Source organism: Balaenoptera borealis, assembly GCF_965194805.1.
Source record: "Balaenoptera borealis genome assembly, chromosome: 19".
NCBI classification, from domain to species: domain Eukaryota; kingdom Metazoa; phylum Chordata; class Mammalia; order Artiodactyla; family Balaenopteridae; genus Balaenoptera; species Balaenoptera borealis.
The window spans coordinates 6,490,950-6,509,286 of record NC_138878.1 but is presented as its reverse complement, the minus strand read 5'-3'; the positions used below and the strand labels follow the sequence as shown (position 1 = coordinate 6,509,286).

Genomic DNA, 18,337 nt, shown 5'->3' with positions numbered 1-18,337 from the left:
CAGAGATGGCGTTCATCCCCTTCCTCATCTTTTTTTTCTCTTTTTGAGAGACATGGGCTAACAGAGAAATGATAAAAAACATGATCGGGGCTAAAATAGGCAACATGGCATGGTGGCTAAGAGAACGAGTCTGGTACCAGATTGGCTGAGTTCAAGTGTGACCTTGGCAAGTTAATTAACCTCCCCGCTTGTCAGTTTCCTCATCTGTACAATGGACACAATAAACCTCATTGCAATTTTGTGAGGATTAATTTAAAGGAATCAACATAGGCAAAGTGCTTACACCAGTGGCTGGCACACAGTAAGCCCTATGTGGCTATTTGCTATTATTATTAATAAAGTCAAGAAATGCACAAGGTTGGGGAACACAATGAAAGAAGTAGTTGTTATTTGGGATAAGACGTTTCTTGGTGGGGGGGGGTCTGACCAGATCACAGTGACCCACCTGACCGTCCTTCTCACCTCTAAGGAGGGGTTGCCAGCAGCCATATTTGTACAGCTCGGCTCGGACACTGGCTAGGGTGGGCATCTGGGCCAACTGAGCAACCAAGTTCTTCCCTTAGAACTGGACCAAAAGAGAGCTCCTAGTTTGTTGATCCCGCTGGTCTCTCGAATGGTCACCTTCTGTCAGGCTGAGGCAACACAGCAGAGAAAGCCAGGATGGGGGGAAGGATGAGTCAGAGAGAAGCAGGTACACAAAGCAGAGAGAAAGCTCCTGGGTCCCTGGTTTCTGGCTCTTTCTGAGACCTGCCTACCTTTATGCCCTTGGGGTTCTGTGAGATACCCTCGATTCCTTAAAACCCATTTCCACCCTTTTTGAAGCTACTCTGATTGGTTTCTCTTGCAACCGGGGTCTTGGTGAATACCTGGATGCTGCAGCCTGACTTCCCCTCGTTTCTTTGCATCTGCGAGGGTCTGCTCCCTGGAGTTACAGGAAAATGTCCACTCCTCTCCTGTCAGCCCAAGCAGACTGCAGTTTCAGTTTCGTGCTGTGGTTGGAGAAAGAAGGGACCAGGAGTTGAGCAACCGTTTTTTTCCCTACCATGTATTGGGCACTGACTTCTTCCTAAACCTTGTTCTGAGCACGTTACATGCATTATCTCATTTGCTCGATGGTGAGTATCATGATTGGATCTCTGTTTCACAGATGAAGCGACTGGGGCTCCGAGAGGTTAAGAGGTTTGGTTAGTATCACCCACCTAAGTCAGGTGGACGGCTGGGCTCCAGATGCAAAGTTTGTGCTTTCAGCCTCCTTCGCATCCTACCTGGAGCCCCTGGATGGCATCCTTCTGCTGTCCTGCTCTGGGATCTTGCACAAACCCTCGATCGTGCCTCAGCTGATGGAAGGGGGGTGTGGGGAAGTTTTGGAAGAGCCACACGTACTCCACACATGTAACACGTTTCCCTCTCCCCCCCCCCCGATACTTCCTTTCCTTTTGCTTCTTAGCAACTGACTCAGAGCGGATGGAGGGGAAAGAAGTGAGGTCACATTTAAATTGGTCAATTTGAGCAGCTCACCGCAAAGGCTGGTGTGGGAGAGAGATGCAATTAATCTGAAAAACACAGTGGTTTTTATTTTTAAAAATATGATCCATGGCCTTCAGTCCTCTGCGGAGCTGTGTCAGGCATCCACTTCCACGAGTCAGCGGCAGCCTGGCGTTCGGGCTCTTCATAAAGTCCCCGTGAATTAAAAAAAAAAACGAATGGCATTCATCTTCATTTTAAAAAGTGAAACAAATCAATGCATGTTCATTGTAGAAAATTTGGGCTTGGGGGGTGGGAAGAGAGGCATAAAGAAGAAAGCGATATTTCCCTGTAATTGTTTTAGCCATGTAATGGTTAGATTAGTCAGCCATGAAAGGAACAGACCACAATACGTGCACCAACACGGATGGATTGCAAAAATTGTTACGCTGCATCAAAGAGGTCAGACCCGAAGCAGGATATATCTCTTGACTCTATTTATATGGAGTTCAAGAAGGGGTAAAACTATCTGTAGTGACAGAAGGCAGATCGGGGGTTGCCTAGGTCCGGAAGTGGGTGGCTGGAATCAACGGCAAAGGAGCGTAAGAAACTTTTCTTGGGTTGTGGGAATGTTCTACGTCAGTACCTTGATTGGGGTGGTAGTTACCTGGGTGTAGACATTCGTCAGCACTTATCAACCTGTTCTTTTAAAGTGGGTGCATTTTATTTCATGTAAATTATACTTCGATAATGTTGATTTCAAAAGGGAAAAGAATGACCTGTAATCCCACCACTCCAGAGAGAACCGCTCTTAAGGTTTTGGTGTGTGTATATAAACGAATCCACTGATTGTGTGTAACAAAGATTAGTTCCAGATAAATGTTCAATCCTCTGTAATACTTGAAAAAAAAATTAACCGCAGATTTAATTATTTGGTGAGAGTGAGAAAGAAAGGCAGAGCGGGTGGTACTCCATGTTCCTTTGATGCCCACCTTTGCCCCCCCAAATCCCCCAAACCAGAGAAGTAGGTGGGGTGGCACAGTCATCACTCAGCCACCCAGTATCACAGGCTGCGAAGTAGGAATCGTGCTCCCACCCGCTCCTCCCTTCTTCCCCACCCGTGAGCCTAGAAAATGGGCTGACTTCACATCAGCTCAGAAGCAGAAGGGGCGTGTTCCCCAACTTAAGGATGAAAACATGACTCCTCTCCTTATACCAGGAGAATAAGCACATTTTATTATTCGATCAGTACATTAAATGCCATCGGTACAGAGTGTGTGTTCCGTTACGCTGGTGTCTCACGCCTGTTAAAAATGAGGTTCGGGAATGCTCTCCTGGGTGATGTAATTTTGAGACGGAGTTTTCAGATGGAGCTTCCGGACCGCTCCCCAAAAGCAACAGTGCCATGGGCAGCTATGAAATTAAGAACAAACAATTCTGTTGTCTTGCTTTTGGTGCTTCGCATATGATTACAGGCATGGCTTCATGCCATTAAAGGGCTCCAAAAACACGACTCAAAACAGGTTGCACCTTATTTCATCCTGTGTGTCCTCGTGTTCCTTGACAGTCTGATAAAGCTGGCTGCGAGTTTCCTCCGGCCCCTGGGAAGTGGCATCTGAGGAAGGACGTGCCGTTGCATGAACGTGGACAAGATAATCTCCCCCAGACTGGGAACCACAGGATGGCTGGGGAGAAGCCTGTACCGGCTGACAGGGTGGGAAAAACGTCTTCCCTTAAACCAGCGGTTCTCAATCGGGGCTGATTTTGCCTCCCAGGTGACACGGGGTAACGTCTGGGGACATTTTGGTTGTCACAAATTGTGGCTGCTCCTGGCACCTGTGGGTTAAGGCCAAGGATTCTGCTAAACACCCTGAAGTCGTCAGGACAGCTGTCTGCCGCCAAGAATGATCCAGCCCTAAATGTTAATAGCGCCAAAGTTGAAAACCCTGCAAAGATGCTGTATTGGGTATCTGTATCCCAGTTATTGGGCAGATGGGAAACGTTTGGAGAAGTGATCTAGAGGAGGGCCTGCGATCAGGGCCGTGGAAACATGGGTTCTAAAATGACAGTGGCAACACAAAATAGCCAGCGCTTATTCTAAGTGCTTACCCAGTGCCAGGCTGTGAGCTCGACACTGATTATCTCATTTAATTCCTATGACTCTGGAAAAAGGTACTGTTGCAGTCCCATTTTATAGTAAATCAACCAGAGATACACACAGCTGGTAAAGGAAAGGGCAAGGAGTTTGTTTTCTTCCTTGCATACTTTTTTTTGCGGGGGGGGGGTGATTGGGGGAGGAGGGGTGTCTGATTCCCCTCGCTCGACTATGAGCCCATGAGGGCAGCATCTTGTGTGAGCTGTATCTGTAGTCCCCAACAAAGTCCTTGGCACTCATTAGGTGCTAACAGACACATGTTTAATGGAACTGAATGAAAGAAGGAAGGAAGGAAGCAGGGCAAGGTTGCCTAGTGGTTAGAACGTTGGTGTTGCAGTTTGATTTCCAACCATTCAGCAGATAACCATCGTGCATCTTCTCTGGGCCAGAACAGGCAGGGGCCTGCTGAAGCTGACCTATACTGGCTCATGAGAGCTGATTGTTAATTTTTCAGGAATTTTGCAAGCTGGTTGTCAAACAGCCATTAAACAAGATTGAATTAATATAAAGTTATGATTAAATAAATCATATTCTTAAAAAGGTAATAAAACTCACCACTTCCTAATTATTTGACTACATATTATACTACATTTTGTATCTCCGTTCTGTAGGTTATTTATGTCTCTTTCAGGGGTCGCCAAACTTCTTCTGTAAAAGGGCCAGGTAGTAAATATTTTAGGCTTTGTAAGCCATGAGCTGAGTCTGGCCCCTCAGTCACTGTTTGCTGCCCCCTGGAATGTTCTGTCTGTAGGGTAGAAGCACTCTACAATGGGGTGCGTCTCTTCCCAACTTCACGTTCAGTGATGCATGTTGATAACCTGAAAACGGCCATGGTGGGAATATTTCCAACTGGGGAATTGTCAAATGCTATAAATCAGGGCTTCCCCGCCCCCCGCAAGCCGATGGTTAAACATTCACCAGCACACCACTGGACACGATGATGTGCAGAAATGGAATGGACCCTGCCCTCTTGCAGGGTACAGTGTGTTGGGTTTGTGCACCACTTCATAGTTGGGGGCGGGGGCAAGGAGGGAGCTGGGCAAAGGCTGCTGAGGATCTCCGCTGGAGACCAGTCCGAGGAGGACACCCACCTGTGGGCGTCTGCCGGAAGGGGCAGGGCTGCTAGAAGCGGGTGCTTAGGTGGCCCTCTCCTAGGGCTGGCCGTCAGCTCCGATGCTCTCCTCCCCACCAGGCACTTGGCCACTTCCTCAGACCTCTTTGTGGGCAGCCAGGGTAACAGGTCTGTCTTTCCCCTCTGAGTTGGCTCCAGGGGTGACGTGAGGGACCTCGGGGTTGAGATGTGCGCTCACGAGGGCAGTTCCCTGCCTGCTCGCTGCATTCCCCCGGCTCCTCGAGCGGAGTAGTTTCTCCACCCGCATGGCCCGGGGTAAGCCCGTAGTGCTGAGTCTCCCACGTGCTGACCCAAGTGAGCAGGTGAGAGCAGAACGTTGCTCTTTGGGACTGCAGCAAAGAATGCAGAATGCGGCAGCTCTGTCTGGTGACCTTTGTGAGTCCGCTGGCCAGTGGGGGCCTGAGGAGAGTGAAGGGTTCGTGAACTTGCGTGCTCTTCCTGCTGCTCCGTAACCCTCTCAAGTTTGATGCCAGGAGGGTGAACTCTAAGGGGCCTGCACTGTTCTTTGCAGAGTCAGGGTTCCTGTGGCACCAAGGATGACCTGGGTACATGATCCATCAGTGGAAACTTGATGGGCTTGTGTCTCCTACAGAGGCTGGGGGGCTGGAGGGAGGGGACTTCTGAAGGAATCTGACAGCTGGACTTACTCATTTTTAGGTCAGGAACCTGGGACAGTGGGAGGCGAGGGGCTCTGCGTATCACCAGCTATCAATGTGTCCCACCTCCTCACACGCTCACTGACCTCGACCTACTGCCTGCACGTTCCTAAGCAACAGAGGGTAGGTGAGTCTGACCAAAAGTCACTGCCTATTTGCGTGCAGGCACGGAGTGCTGCTGTCAACCAGGAACTAGTGGTTTCTGTTCTCAAGGAGCTTCTGGCAGTATCTTGGGGGCTCCATAACACTGACTTCAACCTCAGACCAAGAGATATTCTTATTGAAAGATGACATTGATCAAATTCAACATTTTCTTCCTGAGTCCCTGCTCAGGAAAACATTACAAAGGAGGAGCGGGAAAAACATGGACTTTCAGGTCAGAATTTCGGGTACAAATCTTGGCTGGATCCCCGTGGTTGTCTGATCCTCTCTGAGACTCAACTTCCTCGCCCTTAAGATGGGGATGATAAGAATTTTTGCCTTCTGTGTTGGTTGGAAGAAAGGAGAACAAATATCAATATATAATGCCCCCACAGGACAGGAATAAAGACGCAGACATAGAGAATGGACTTGAGGACACGGGGAGGGGGAAAGGTAAGCTGGGACGAAGTGAGAGAGTGGCATGGACATATATACACTACCAAATGTAAAATAGATAGCTAGTGGGAAGCAGCCGCATAGCACAGGGAGATCAGCTCGGTGCTTTGTGACCACCTAGAGGGGTGGGATAGGGAGGGTGGGAGGGAGGGAGATGCAAGAGGGAGGAGATATGGGGATATATGTGTATGTATAGCTGATTCACTTTGTTATAAAGCAGAAACTAACACAGCATTGTAAAGCAATTATACTCCAATAAAGATGTTAAATATATATATATATATAAAACGCCCCCAGCATAGTACCTGGCACTTGGGTGCTGGTCATTTTATCATGCTGTTCCTGTTTAATGCTTACAAATCAACCACCATGTCAAGCAGTGTTGAGGATGTCTGGATAAAATCAGGGATCCTCTGCATCCTGGTAAATCTCGTTCTGCTGAAGTTTTGCCCCCTGAATGGGGTCCACGGATGTCCCTCGAGTGGACAGCAGCTGCTTTGTCTGCCACCGAGCCTCCCCACTCCATGATTTCCTGCTGGACCCCATCACCTCCCTCCCGGGTACCCTCAACAGCCTCCTCACCAGCCTCCCTGCCTCCAGGCTGCTGCTCTGCAAATCTTGTCCATGTCATGCTGTGGCCAGTGACCTTATGAAGGTGATATCTACAAGTCACTCCCTGCATGCCCCACGTGGTAGCTTCCCACTGCTCTCAGGGCAGAGTCTGGTCCCTGGGCCTGCATTTCAAGGTACTGCCCGCTCAGCCCCTGCTCACCTCTGAGGCCTCTGCCCTGCATCCGCTGGGCTCCTTGCATGCCTTGGCAAAATGTCTGGGGCTCCCCTGGTGGCACAGTGGTTAAGAATCCGCCTGCCAATGCAGGGGACACGGGTTCGAGCCCTGGTCCGGGAAGATCCCACATGCCGCGGAGCAACTAAGCCCGTGCGCCACAACTACTGAGCCCGTGCGCCACAACTCCCAAAGCCCACGTGCCTAGAGCCCATGCTCCGCAACAAGAGAAGCCACCACAAGGAGAAGCCCGAGCACCGCAACGAAGAGTAGCCCCCGCTCGCCGCAACTAGAGAAAGCCCACATGCAGCAATGAAGACCCAATGCAGCCCAAAATAAATAAAATAAAAAACAAATTAAAAAAAAAAAAAGTCTGGAGTTTCCTGCACAGGCTGAGGGTTTTCCCACCTCTTTGCCTTTGTATGTGCCGTCCCCCCTTCCAGGAGCACCTTTCCCCTTCTTTACCTGATTCCTAAAGACCTCTTGGAGTCAGGACATGCACCCAGTGCCACAGCCCGGCTGGGTTAGATACCCCCCCTCCCCCTTCCTGTAGCCCCAAGCACAGTGTGGTCATTGTCTTTACATGGTCTTAGACCCTGAGCTCCGCACCTGGGCTCAGTCCTGGCTAGCTAAGTGAGCCTGGCAGTCTCTCTGTATCCTCACCTGCAGGAGGGGATGCTGATGGGTCAACCCTGTGTCATGGGTTGCTGTGAGAAGGAAAAGCTGCGTGCGTGCTTAGGACGCTGGGAATTACTCCTGCAACGGCAGGAGCTCAATCAAGGTTCGGACAACAGACCTAACCCCCTTGGCGGCGTGGCCTGGGCGTCTCGGTCACAACCCCCCGCCATCCCCACCTCTGGCATCCACATCTGTGTCACCGGGTGGGGTCTCTGGCTTGCCTGACTCCTCCTTGCTTGATGGTTTTCTCAAGGCCGTTGATGTTCAGAACTTCAAGAACAGAATTTGCCAGCAGGCTGTGGGGAGTCAGTGAATTCCCCATTTTCCCGCCTAACTGTGCCTCCCCAGGGCTCACGAGGAGAGAACAGCTCTGCCCATCTCCTGGGCAGGCTGGAGATGCGTCTTCTCTGGTGAGGGACACATGCGGGGGCGCTGCCTTCCACCCTGGCCCCAGCCCTGGCCAGGCTCAGGTGAGAGTGTTTTGGGGAGCCCTCATCTTGTCTGTTCTTGGGAGAGAGGGGGAGGGGTCAGTCCCCACCCTAGGGCTGCTGTGGACAAACTTCGGCACTCATGATGCAATTCAACGCATGCTCACACACTTGTGTGTTCACTACAGAGACACCTTCACTTAACAAAAAAGGCACAGATCTGGGGGTTTTAATGGTATTAACTGCAGAAGTGCGTGGATGTGAGAAAGCCCCACCCCAGAGCAGAGCACTTGCTGCGTGGCTTTAGGTGCCACTCCTGATGGCAGAAAGGGAACGTTTTTTTGTTGCACGGCTGGCGTTCCCGAGTGACACCATAGCTCATTCCCCAAAGGGGCTTCCAATATGATTCTCTCACAGCCCTGCGCACGACCTGGGGATGCAGAGGTGAATGACCCGGTCCCGGCCTGAGGGGAGAGGTAAAGAAGCTGGAGCTGCTGGGGTGCAGGCAGAGGAGGGGGGCGCCGGTAACGCTGGGGAGGGATTTTGCTGTCTAGGCTCCTATTAGGAGCTAATCAGACTCCAGGGGCAGAAGGAAGGAGGGGCGCTGAGGAGCCTGTCCCCTCCCCCCCGGAGGCTTGAGGACCCCAAAGGCCACGGCGGGCAGACATCTGTAAATGATCAGGAGGCCTGCAGAGTCCTGCAGGCTGAGCCAGGGCAGTGTGGCTCATTCCCCGGATAACTGACGGGACATGTTCAATTCGAGGAAATCTCTCTGTCTTGTGGCGCCATCTGGCCAGCCAGGTGGACGGCCTGAGCTGGGGTTCCGGGGGTGTCACAGGTCCTGCCTGCGGTCCTGTCCCCACACCTTCGGCCCAGCCCAGCCCGGCCCCGGTCCCTCAGGTTTGCACCTGGCCGCACCTCCGCCATCCGCGTAGACAGGTTTCGGGGCGCTGACATTTCGGATCCCGGCTGGCCGCGGGGGTAAGGGTGGGCTGCGGGGGCCGCGGCGCGTTCTCAGATCCGTCGGGCCGGCGGGCCGCGCGGCTCAGCACCGGCCTGGGCACCGGCGGGGGCGCGGCTCGGCGTGACGTCACGCGCCCCGCCCCCGCGGCCCCCGCCCACTCCCCAGGTTCCGGGCGGGGCGGGCCCGGGCCTGCCAGGGCTCGCCCGCCCCAGCCCCCTCCCCGGGGGCCGCCCCCTCCCGTCGAGTCGCGCCTCGGCCCCTCGCGTCCCCGCCCGGCGGCGGACTCCGCCTGCGAGAGGCCGAAGCCGCGGCGGCAGCCGCCGTTGCCGCCATTGACGTCAGAGGGGCGGGCACATGACCCCGCGGGGACCAATCGCGCGGGCGCCGAGCGGCTTCTGCAATCTCTCAACTGAGCCGGCCCCCGCGGCCCCCGCCGCACACTCGCCCGCGGACGGCCGCCCAGACACACGTACTGTACACACGAGCGGGCGGCGGGGCCGAGACACGCCCGCCCGCGCGGCCCCCGCTCGCCGCCGCCGCCGCCGCCGGGCCCCCGGCCCCCCCGCCGGCGCTGCCCCGCGTCCCCGCCCGCCCGCCCCTCCGCCGAGCCGGTCCGGCCGCCGCGAGCATGCATCCGACGAGCTAGGAGGAAGCCGGAGCCCCGCAGGAAGGACCGAGCGCCGGCCGCCCGCCCGCCTGCCCGCCCGGGCCCCTCCCCTGCGGGGCGCCCCCAGCCCCACACCCCCCCACCTTCCTGGGGGGTGGGGGGGTGCGGGACGCCGACCGGGGGCCCCGCCGCCCGGGCAGCCGGGACAGCCCCTCTCCCCGCCCCCGGCCCCCTCCCCGGCCCGGCCGGCCATGGATCTGACCAGCACCTCGGGCGGCGGCGATCCCCGGCAGATCGAGGAGACCAAGCCGCTGCTGGGGGGTGACGTGCCGGCCCCCGAGGGCACGAAGATGGGCGCCGTGCCCTGCCGCCGGGCCCTTCTGCTGTGCAACGGGATGAGGTACAAATTGCTGCAGGAGGGCGACATCCAGGTCTGTGTCATCCGGCACCCGCGGACCTTTCTCAGCAAGATCCTCACCTCGAAATTCCTGAGGCGCTGGGAGCCGCACCACCTAACGCTGGCCGACAACAGCCTGGCGTCCGCCACGGTGAGTCGCTCTGCGCGGCGGCGCGCCTGCACCCCCGCGCCTTCCCTCGGGGCCCGGGAGGCGCCCCCTCCCACCGGCTGCCCCCTGCCTGCCGCTGCACCTGGAGCCCGGGGCCTGCAGGGCGCCGGGGGGCGGGAAGAACCGGGCGCCCCCCTCCTGGCCTGGGCTCCGGACTGGATTGTGGAATCCGAAGCTCTGCCCTGCCGGTGGGCTCGGGGAGACCCTTAGAATTATGGAGAGGATCTGGCCCACCCCGGACTGAGCATTTGGGTACCTCCAGGCCCAGCGCTTGTGTTAATTACGGATGGGACCTTGGGATAGACCCCCGAGGCTGGGCCCTGATGGTGGTGGGGTTCCCTTTCGGAAAGCGCATCTGGATTTGCGGCGGATGGGAAAACAAAACAACCAGAAAAAAAAAAAAAAAAGAAACCCAACAACCTCAAAACCCCAAAACCCAAAGAATTTCCAGAAGCCAGTTCCTTTCTTTGCTCTCTACCCGTCTTTTTCCTGCCCGGGCTGGCAGGCAAAAGTGGGTGCTTCCCTTTCTGAAAAAATTTCACTGGCACACTGGGAGGATGGAAGTGGAGGGGGAGGAGGAGGGAGAGGGGGCAGGGGTCCTGGGCTATCTCCTCCCCACGGGGGGCGGTCAAGTTCTAGTGCGGAAGCTGGCCTGTGGGGTTCTGGTCTTGCATTGTCTATGCAGTATTGTATACGTGTGTTTTGTTGCTGGAGGTTTTATTATGTTATTGTTACTGTTTTAAAATACATGGCTGGGACTGGGTCACCCTCATGAGAGGGAGAGAAGTCATCGATCTGCTTCTGAAATCAAATCTGCAAGGTGGAGAGAGAGGGCTGTGGTGGGGTCTCAGCGGGGGAGGGTGGCGGGCAGGAGCCGGAACAGGATGCTTTGTGTTTTGAAACGAGGACAGTTTAAAGCACCAGCTCTGCTTGGGCCTGAGCCTTGCTGTGAGGGGGTCCCGTCCTCTATGGAGAGGTGGCAGGTCTTCCCTAGAATGCACGCTCCCCTCTGGGGCAACCGTGATCCGGTTTACTAAGCACGGTGGTCGGGGTGGGGGCGCTGAATCTAATGCCTGCCCACACCTGTGCCAAGGAAAACCCAGCCGGGAAACAGGGTGTCGCTTACATAGCATGTCACAAACGTGTAGCATGTGCAGACATTTCCCCGGCATCCATGTTCCCTTGGCAGTGTGTCACAGGTCGTGACACATGCTCCAGGGAATGGGGAGGGGGAAAAGTTAGCAGAAGAAACCATACTCCTTGACACAGCTCCCCCCCCCCCCGCTCCCCCCAGGGCACTGAAGCACACGAGGACTTTTATTCTGAATTTTGGGTCCGACGTGCTCAGAACACCTATTTTTTCTTTCCTGTGGGCACATTGGTGCAATCTGCAAAGGCTGCTTTCTCGGGGAGGATCCCTGGTTGCAGAGAAGCGGTCCAGTCTCAGTCTCAGGCTCATGCACGTTCTCAAACCTGTCCCGAGCCACAGGCCTCGGCATTTGGCTTTTCATTTGATGGAGGGAGAGCCTCAGAAAATTCGCCAGCGCGCAGTGTTTCAGATTCAGGGAGGAACTGGTGTCCTCAGTAGTTCCCTGTCTGGGACCAGCAGCCTCCAAATCTGGCTTCAGAATTTCCCCCTGGCCGGGGCTGGGGGAGCTTTATTTTTCTTTCTGTCACCCCTTAAAGTGGAGGGGAGTTGGGGAGGAGAAGGTGGCTGGGAGGCACAGTGACCCCCCGTGGGAAGGACAGGCCGCGCTCCCATGCTCCCCCGGGAGAAGCCAGGAGCTGTGCTGCGCTGCCCACGGCTGGGGGAAGCCAGCTTCGGAGGCTCAAGGTGCCCCTCCCCCTCCCCCAGTTTACCTCTGATTGCTCAAGAGGTGTCTGTTTGAGAGAAAGAGTGGGGAGGAAGGGAGCCTGAAGCCCTGCGCTGGCTTCTCAAGCAGCCAGGGGCCCCGGCACCACCTTCCCCAGCCGTGGTGGGTGGCACCTTCGTCTGCTTGGGCCTCTCTGGAGAGGAGCCGTGATTTTCCGGACTGGGGGCCGAGGGCCGTCCGCGGCCCAAGATTTGTCTCAGCAGAGCCTTGCTGTGGCGTTGGGAAGCGAGGAGGGAGGAACTACGCGCGAGTGTCCAATGGGCTGCCCCCTTTCTCCGCCTGTCCTCGGCGAGCCCCGCGGGCAGGGCAGGGAGTGTCCTTACATGTGGCCTTGGTGGGCTCCGGTGGGGTGCACGGCCCTCCCTGCTAGGGCCTGTGAGCGTGGAGGGGGGCTGCTGAGGCCGTGGCCTCCAGGGCAGGGGTGTGCATGGCACCACCACTGGGGACCTTGTCCCATCCTGAGACACCTGGTTGTTGGTGTGTCCAGGCCCCCCCGGGAAGCAAAGCAGGCCCCTGAGGGGTTTCCCTGAGGCCCGGGCGTTATGTAATCTGTCTGCATTTTGTAGTGCGGCCCAAGCACTCAATTGAGAAATGTGAGCCCAAACGAAACAAAGGTGAATTTGAGTGCAGTTCACTACAACGGAAAGCCCCATGTGGCCCAGCCTCGAGCTGCCGGGTGTATCAGGTGTTTTGTATTGGTCGTAGCCTTCCATAAAGTGTACATCATCCTTTTGTTAAGCCCTCTACACAGCCCACCTCAGAACCATCTGGAGATTATCTGGTTAATTGTGTGGGCTTTCAGGCACAAGACTCAGAGTGATTGATCTGGATTCAAACCCATAAACAAACCAAATACACTCTTTGCCCAGACCGTCTTCAGGGTCTGTCTGCACTGATCCAGTCAGTCAGAGCTACAGACCAGGCTTCCAGGACCACGGCTGCATCAGGCCTGGGTGGAGGCGTCCGGGGGCTCTCAGTCCCACCTGGCAGGCGGCTCCAGCTGGGTACACCCCCAGGTGGACGGACCTCTCTCCATTCCCTGCCGGGGAGATGGGCTCAGCCTGGGGCCCCAGGGGGCCAGCGGCCTCACCCCCTGGCCTGGCTGTAAACTTTGCCTTCTCTGGGGTCAGGTTGGAGCTTGCCCCTGTGCCTATCTGCTGGGCCGGTTACTGATTAAATCCTTGCACAGTCAACAGTGCCTGACATGGCCGGTGACAGCGCCGGGCCTGATGCACTCTGTGCTGGAGACTTTGGATCCAGAAGCCTCATAAACAAAGGAGGAAACACAAAGGCGCCAGTGACCCGGCTGCTGTGAGGGGGGACTGGGAGGCGTCCGCCCCTCCCTGGGGTGCACACGGCCGCACCTTGCCAGAGGAAGGGCGCATCTGCCCAGGCTGTGGCCTGGATGCCGCCGTTCCTCATTCCCCTTTGGCGTCCAGACTTCCCAGTCCCCGGCCTCCCTGGGCTTTTTGTGGTTGCCAACCATGGTGTCGGCTGTAGCCAAGAAGGTTCGGGTCCTTGGGTCCACAATCCATTTTGCCGTTCTCGTGTCTGGGCTGAATTTGATCACCTGCTAGGCATGTTTGTCCTCTGGAAGAGGGCTTTGTCCGTGTGCTTTGTCTCCTCTGCACCAAAGAAGTACGAATCAGCTGCTTACCTTTTATTTTACCTTATTTTTTTTTAACATGTAGCACGTGGCATCTCAGAATGGGGAGGGTCCAGTCTGATCAAACAGGGGTCAGAGCACAGGCACAGTAGCCTTCTTTATTCTCAAGCCTCGATTCATCAGTGACTTGTTTTTTAAATTTTCACCACTCTGCTGCTTCAGTTGAAATGTCTCTGGGCTTTCTGTTGTGGAAAGGAAAAGAGGAGTCACCTCAGTTCTCGTTGGTTTCTTCAGTCTGGTGTTTTCTTGGGGGCGGCAACCTTCTGAAATTGGACTTATGCTTACGAAGCACCTACTGGGTGTCAGAGTACTGCATTCATCCCGATGGTGGTTTCCCCATGGGAATGAAAATCTGTGTCCTCCCGAGTAGTCAGAAGTCCCGTGGGAGCTCGCCTGTGTGCACACGTACACGCGTGTTCATTTCTCCGCTTTGTCACTTACACCTCCTCCTTGTGCCCGTCCTCCCCGCCTTTGATTTATGTGATGTTTTTTTGTGGCATAAATAAACACAAAGAATTTTTTTTTTCTTTCAGTGCCATTTGTCATAAGATTTTGGAGTATATCAAATTTGTTTCCCAGGTTACTTGTCTGATTGGAGGTGGTGGAGGGGAGGGGCTGAGACAGAAGCGGAGGAAAAAATCTGAATTCTCTGTAAACAGCACACGTCGTCTGCCTTCCCCAGGCTGTAATAAATAAGTGCATTTTAAGGAGGGAGTAGTTTTGATGCTGCCATTCTCCTGGCGCAATCCGAGATGCCTTTCCTAGCCGCTGGCAAAGTTGTACCAGTCCAGGTTGAAGGTGTCTCGCTCGCTGCTCATGGCTGGGCTTTGCTGCCGAGCTGGCTTGGGCTCCGTGGCCCACAGGTGGCTGTGTATAGTGTTGCCCGCTCCTCTGTGCCAACCGGGGAGCCCGCTGACTCACCTGGCAGTGGGAGAGGGCATTTCTGGGGCACCACGTCCGGTGAGGCTTAGGGGGAGCCTGGTGGCCGTGTCATCCTAAAAAACCGAAGCTCTCTGAGGGTGCCTCGCTGCCGGCCTCAGCTTGGCCCACGTGGATGGTATCCCCTTGGTGTTTTGGTGGAATGAACATCCGAGATGGTCAAGTTGCGCCTTTGATTAAAGGATTAAGTGAGATTAAGCAAGGCAGCCTAATGGTTCAGGGCGTCTCCACCGTGGGGCAACACAACAGGGTTTGCTGCCACTTGCTCCGGCTCTGGATTCTGAGGTTACAGCTTCCTGGCTGTGTGACTTTTGGAACGTTGCTTTCCCTTGCCGGGGCTTGCTTTTCCTCCTAGAGGGTGGGATAATCCTACCTCATTTACAGGGTTGCTGAAAGGATTGGGGATCACTCAGATTAGCACCTAGCAGGACGGCCAGCACACAGTAGGGGTATGACAAGGGGCCTGTATTCCACTTGGTGTTTTCCTAATTACCCTGAGAGTGCTTCAAGAAATTCTGCCCAAATGCAAGGGATTATTGCTATTTAAAAATGGGCAGTCTCTAGAGGAAAGTCTCCTGAGATGAGCGGTGCATTTGGGAAAGTTAGGGGTATTTAGTGGATCTGGTATGTATGAAAGCAACGAAATTGTTGAAAGCAGTTTAAGAAAAATTTCTCAGGGGGCACAGTCTAGTTTCTTTAAAAAAAATACAGAACTCTTTTTTTTTTGGAAAATTGAAATAGTAACGTGCGCATCAAATAAATTCAGATGGTACAACAGGCACAGAAGGGAAAACGAAGCTTCCCTCTTATTCCAGGGCCCACGGCCCCTAGGCCTCCTCCTCGCAGGCCAGCCCTGCGTCCTTGCCGATCGTTCTGGGCATTTACACGCTGTCCTGTGCCGTTATTGTTCGTTGGACGGTGTGTTTTGGCAGTCATTCTAGATCTCTGCCTGCACAGCTGCTCTTCCCTGCTGCCTGGTGTTCCGTCACAGAGGGGCACCGTAATAATGTAGGTAGACCATCCCCTGTCACTGGACATTTAGGTTAGCCCCAGGCTTTTGCAGTTTCCAACAAGACACTTTCCACTTTGACTGAGTGGAGTTGTTTCTGTTTTGATAATCGGAATGTTTTTTGCCTACTTCTCTGGTGAGTGTTAAAATATTTAGTCCCACAGTGCTTTTGCAAGGGTGAGCTGACCCTCCCTCAGAGGGGGGAAGGGCAGTGCTGCCTGGGGTCACTGCGGTCTGGAGTCATGCTGGGGTCTGGCTCGCTGTCACTGGCTAGGGAGCCTCCTGAGGGTCTGGCCCCCCAGCCCCATCAGGAACTGATCGGGGGCTCCGGGCAGTCCCGCTGACCTCTGCCCCAAGGACAAGGGTCTGCACGGCCGGGAGGGCTGTTTCCTGCTCCACCTGAGGGCATCGTTTTTGTCCCCAGGCTTCCTGCCTCCCCAGGATGGAAGCCAGGCCGCCTGGCCCCATGCTAGAGAAAAGGAGGAAGTGACAGTGTCTCTTCCCTGCTCCTGGCTCTGGTGACAAGGCACCCAGTGCCTTCAGCGGGCCACCGAGGGAGGCCGTGTGAGGTTGAAAGGAAGCTTGGCTGATACCAGCAGAGGGTGATGAGGCATGTGTGTGTATGTGTGTGGGGGGGGAGGTGTTCACGTCTGTTGGGGGAAGGGGACCACAGAGAACATAGTTTTGGTGCCGAAATTGATTGTTGTGCTGAAGCTGAATGTCCAGTAGCCATTTCTTTACACCTGCCACATACCGGTGTCTGGGGTGTCAGGAAGGTGGATGGGGGAGAAGAGCCAGTCACAGCAGAGGGGTCAGACAGGCAAGCTTGAATCCTGCCCTTGCAGCGTCCTAGCTGGTGGGTGACCTTGGGCAGGTCACCTAACCTCCCTCCTTATCTGTGAAATTCACATTCTGGGGACTTCCTTTTAGCATGATGTCAGGATTAGGTGGAGTAAGGCACGGCAGTTCATTCAACAGATAAATATCACTGTTTGTAGGCAGTTTGAGGAAAACCAGTCCCTGCCCTCCTGGACTGGGGTAGGTGACAGACAATGAACCGCTGAGCAAGTAATTATAAAATCTGTCCGGCCCCGGAGAAAACAAAGCAGCGGTGGGTGGGGTGTGCGGGGCTTGGGGACCAGGAGCCTTGCTACTCTGCACATGGTGTTCAGGGAAGGAGATGGTATCTAGTGGGGGAGCATTCTTGGCAGAGAGGATGGCAAGTGCAAAGGCCCTGAGGCCGGACAGGACTTAGAGATCACCCAGTGAAGGGCCCGGATCTTAGTAAATGCTCTACAGTTGTCATCACCCCTGCCTTCCAGGAGCTGTTATCATCTATTAAAAAATATTTATGAGCACCCAGAATGTGCTAGGTGCTGGGCGTATAGGCAGCTCCCTGCCCCATGGAGCTTCCTTCGTTTCTAGCGCTTCTGGGGTGTGTGTGTTTTATTTAACCCGCTCCCTCTCATAGCGAAGAATAGCAGTGCTTTAAGAGACTCTTACATTACCAAAACCAGTTCCCTTTGTCCGTACTGCGTTACAAAGGTTCTAGGACCTAGCACACCCTAATCATTGAATTCGCCTCAGGCTTTTTTCCTACGGGGAAGCGCTGAGGGGGGGAAGCATTGAAGGGGGGGGAAGCGCTGAGCGCCAGCGTGTTGCCCCACGACCCTTCCACGTGACTCAGCCGCTGGGCTGGGATTCACACCCAGGACTCCCCGCACCCCTAGCGCCTTCACTGCCTTCCTTTGTCATGGGTTCTCCTGCTTTCAAGCTGGTATCAGATCGGGAGAGTGTATAAACAGATTAGGCTGAGTGAACTCACTTTGGAGGGAAGCAGAAGAGCTGGATTCTCCAGTCCCCGGGTGGGTGGGCCGGACTCCGCGGGGCGGGGCAGCGGAGGCTTCCCTGGGGCTGGGGTCATCAGGAGAGAGGAGATGGCACTGGAACGTGTCCTGGTGTCCTGGGCCAGTCCCAAGCTCTTCGAGGCCCAGAGAAGCTGCAGATAGGCGCACGCAGCCTGGGGAAGCCCAGACTGCCTCCTCGTTGGCCCGCTGTCTAGCCCAGGTGAATGTGAATCGCCACGTGTGCTTGCGTGAGGCTCAGCCGGTGGTGGAGCCGTCCCCGTGGATGCGGCCGGGCCACAGTCAGGGTGGGCTGACTGCTGCGACAGCCGGCCCCCAAACCTGGGGGGCTTCACGCAGCACGGTTTTCATCTGCCTCGTGTTCCGGTCCAGTGGGGGTTTCTGCCCCTTCAGGGCCTCGTGGAGTCGGGGCTGGGGAGAAGGAGAGAACCAGGTGGAGGTTCGGTCTGTGGGTCTGGCCACTCCATCGGCCACGGCTCGGTCACACGGCTACCCCCGAGTGCGGGGGAGGCTAGGGAGGGGGCTAGCCGTGTCCAGGAGACAGGAGACCACAGAATGATGGCGACACCCGCCCCAGGGCCGTTGGGACCCTGCAGTGGTCTGGAGGTCTCCAGGGTACCAGCAGCAGAGCTGCTTCCCTGGAAAGGAAATTCAGATGGCGTGGTCTCTTCTGGCTCCTGGGTTTGAGCTTGGTGGCAGGTCAGGGAAGTTTGCAGTCTGCTCTCTGGTGGGGAATAAAACATCTTAGTGAACCTGTGGCAAGGGATGGAGCAATGCGCTCGTGATTACAGCAACACTTATTGTCTCCCTGCTGAGTGCCAGGCACTGTGCTCTTTTAATTTTCCAAACAATCCTACGGGGCAGCTATTACTCTTCCCGTTTTATAGACGCTGCAACGGAGACTCAGACGAGGAGAACTGGAAAGAAGTGGAGTTGAGAGGCAAAGCCAGGTC

At 55.2% G+C, this 18,337-nt stretch overlaps 1 protein-coding gene and 1 long non-coding RNA gene across 2 annotated transcripts in view; one reads left to right on the top strand and one right to left on the bottom strand.

Moving 5' to 3' along the window:
• Positions 1-1,554: 1,554 nt before the first annotated feature.
• On the bottom strand, positions 1,555-9,830 carry LOC309616165. The gene is made up of 5 exons (XR_014237310.1): positions 9,734-9,830; positions 7,643-8,950; positions 7,398-7,544; positions 6,310-6,869; positions 1,555-5,890 (listed from the first exon to the last, which is right to left on the bottom strand). It is a non-coding gene; the product is annotated as an uncharacterized lncRNA (long non-coding RNA).
• Positions 9,063-18,337, top strand: part of CMIP (c-Maf inducing protein) — a 237,991-nt gene continuing 228,716 nt past the window's right edge. Inside the window, exon 1 of the mRNA XM_082366336.1 lies at positions 9,063-10,013. Coding sequence (XP_082222462.1) covers positions 9,213-10,013 — 801 coding nt within the window. The 5' untranslated portion in view covers positions 9,063-9,212. The remainder of the gene's footprint in view (positions 10,014-18,337) is intronic.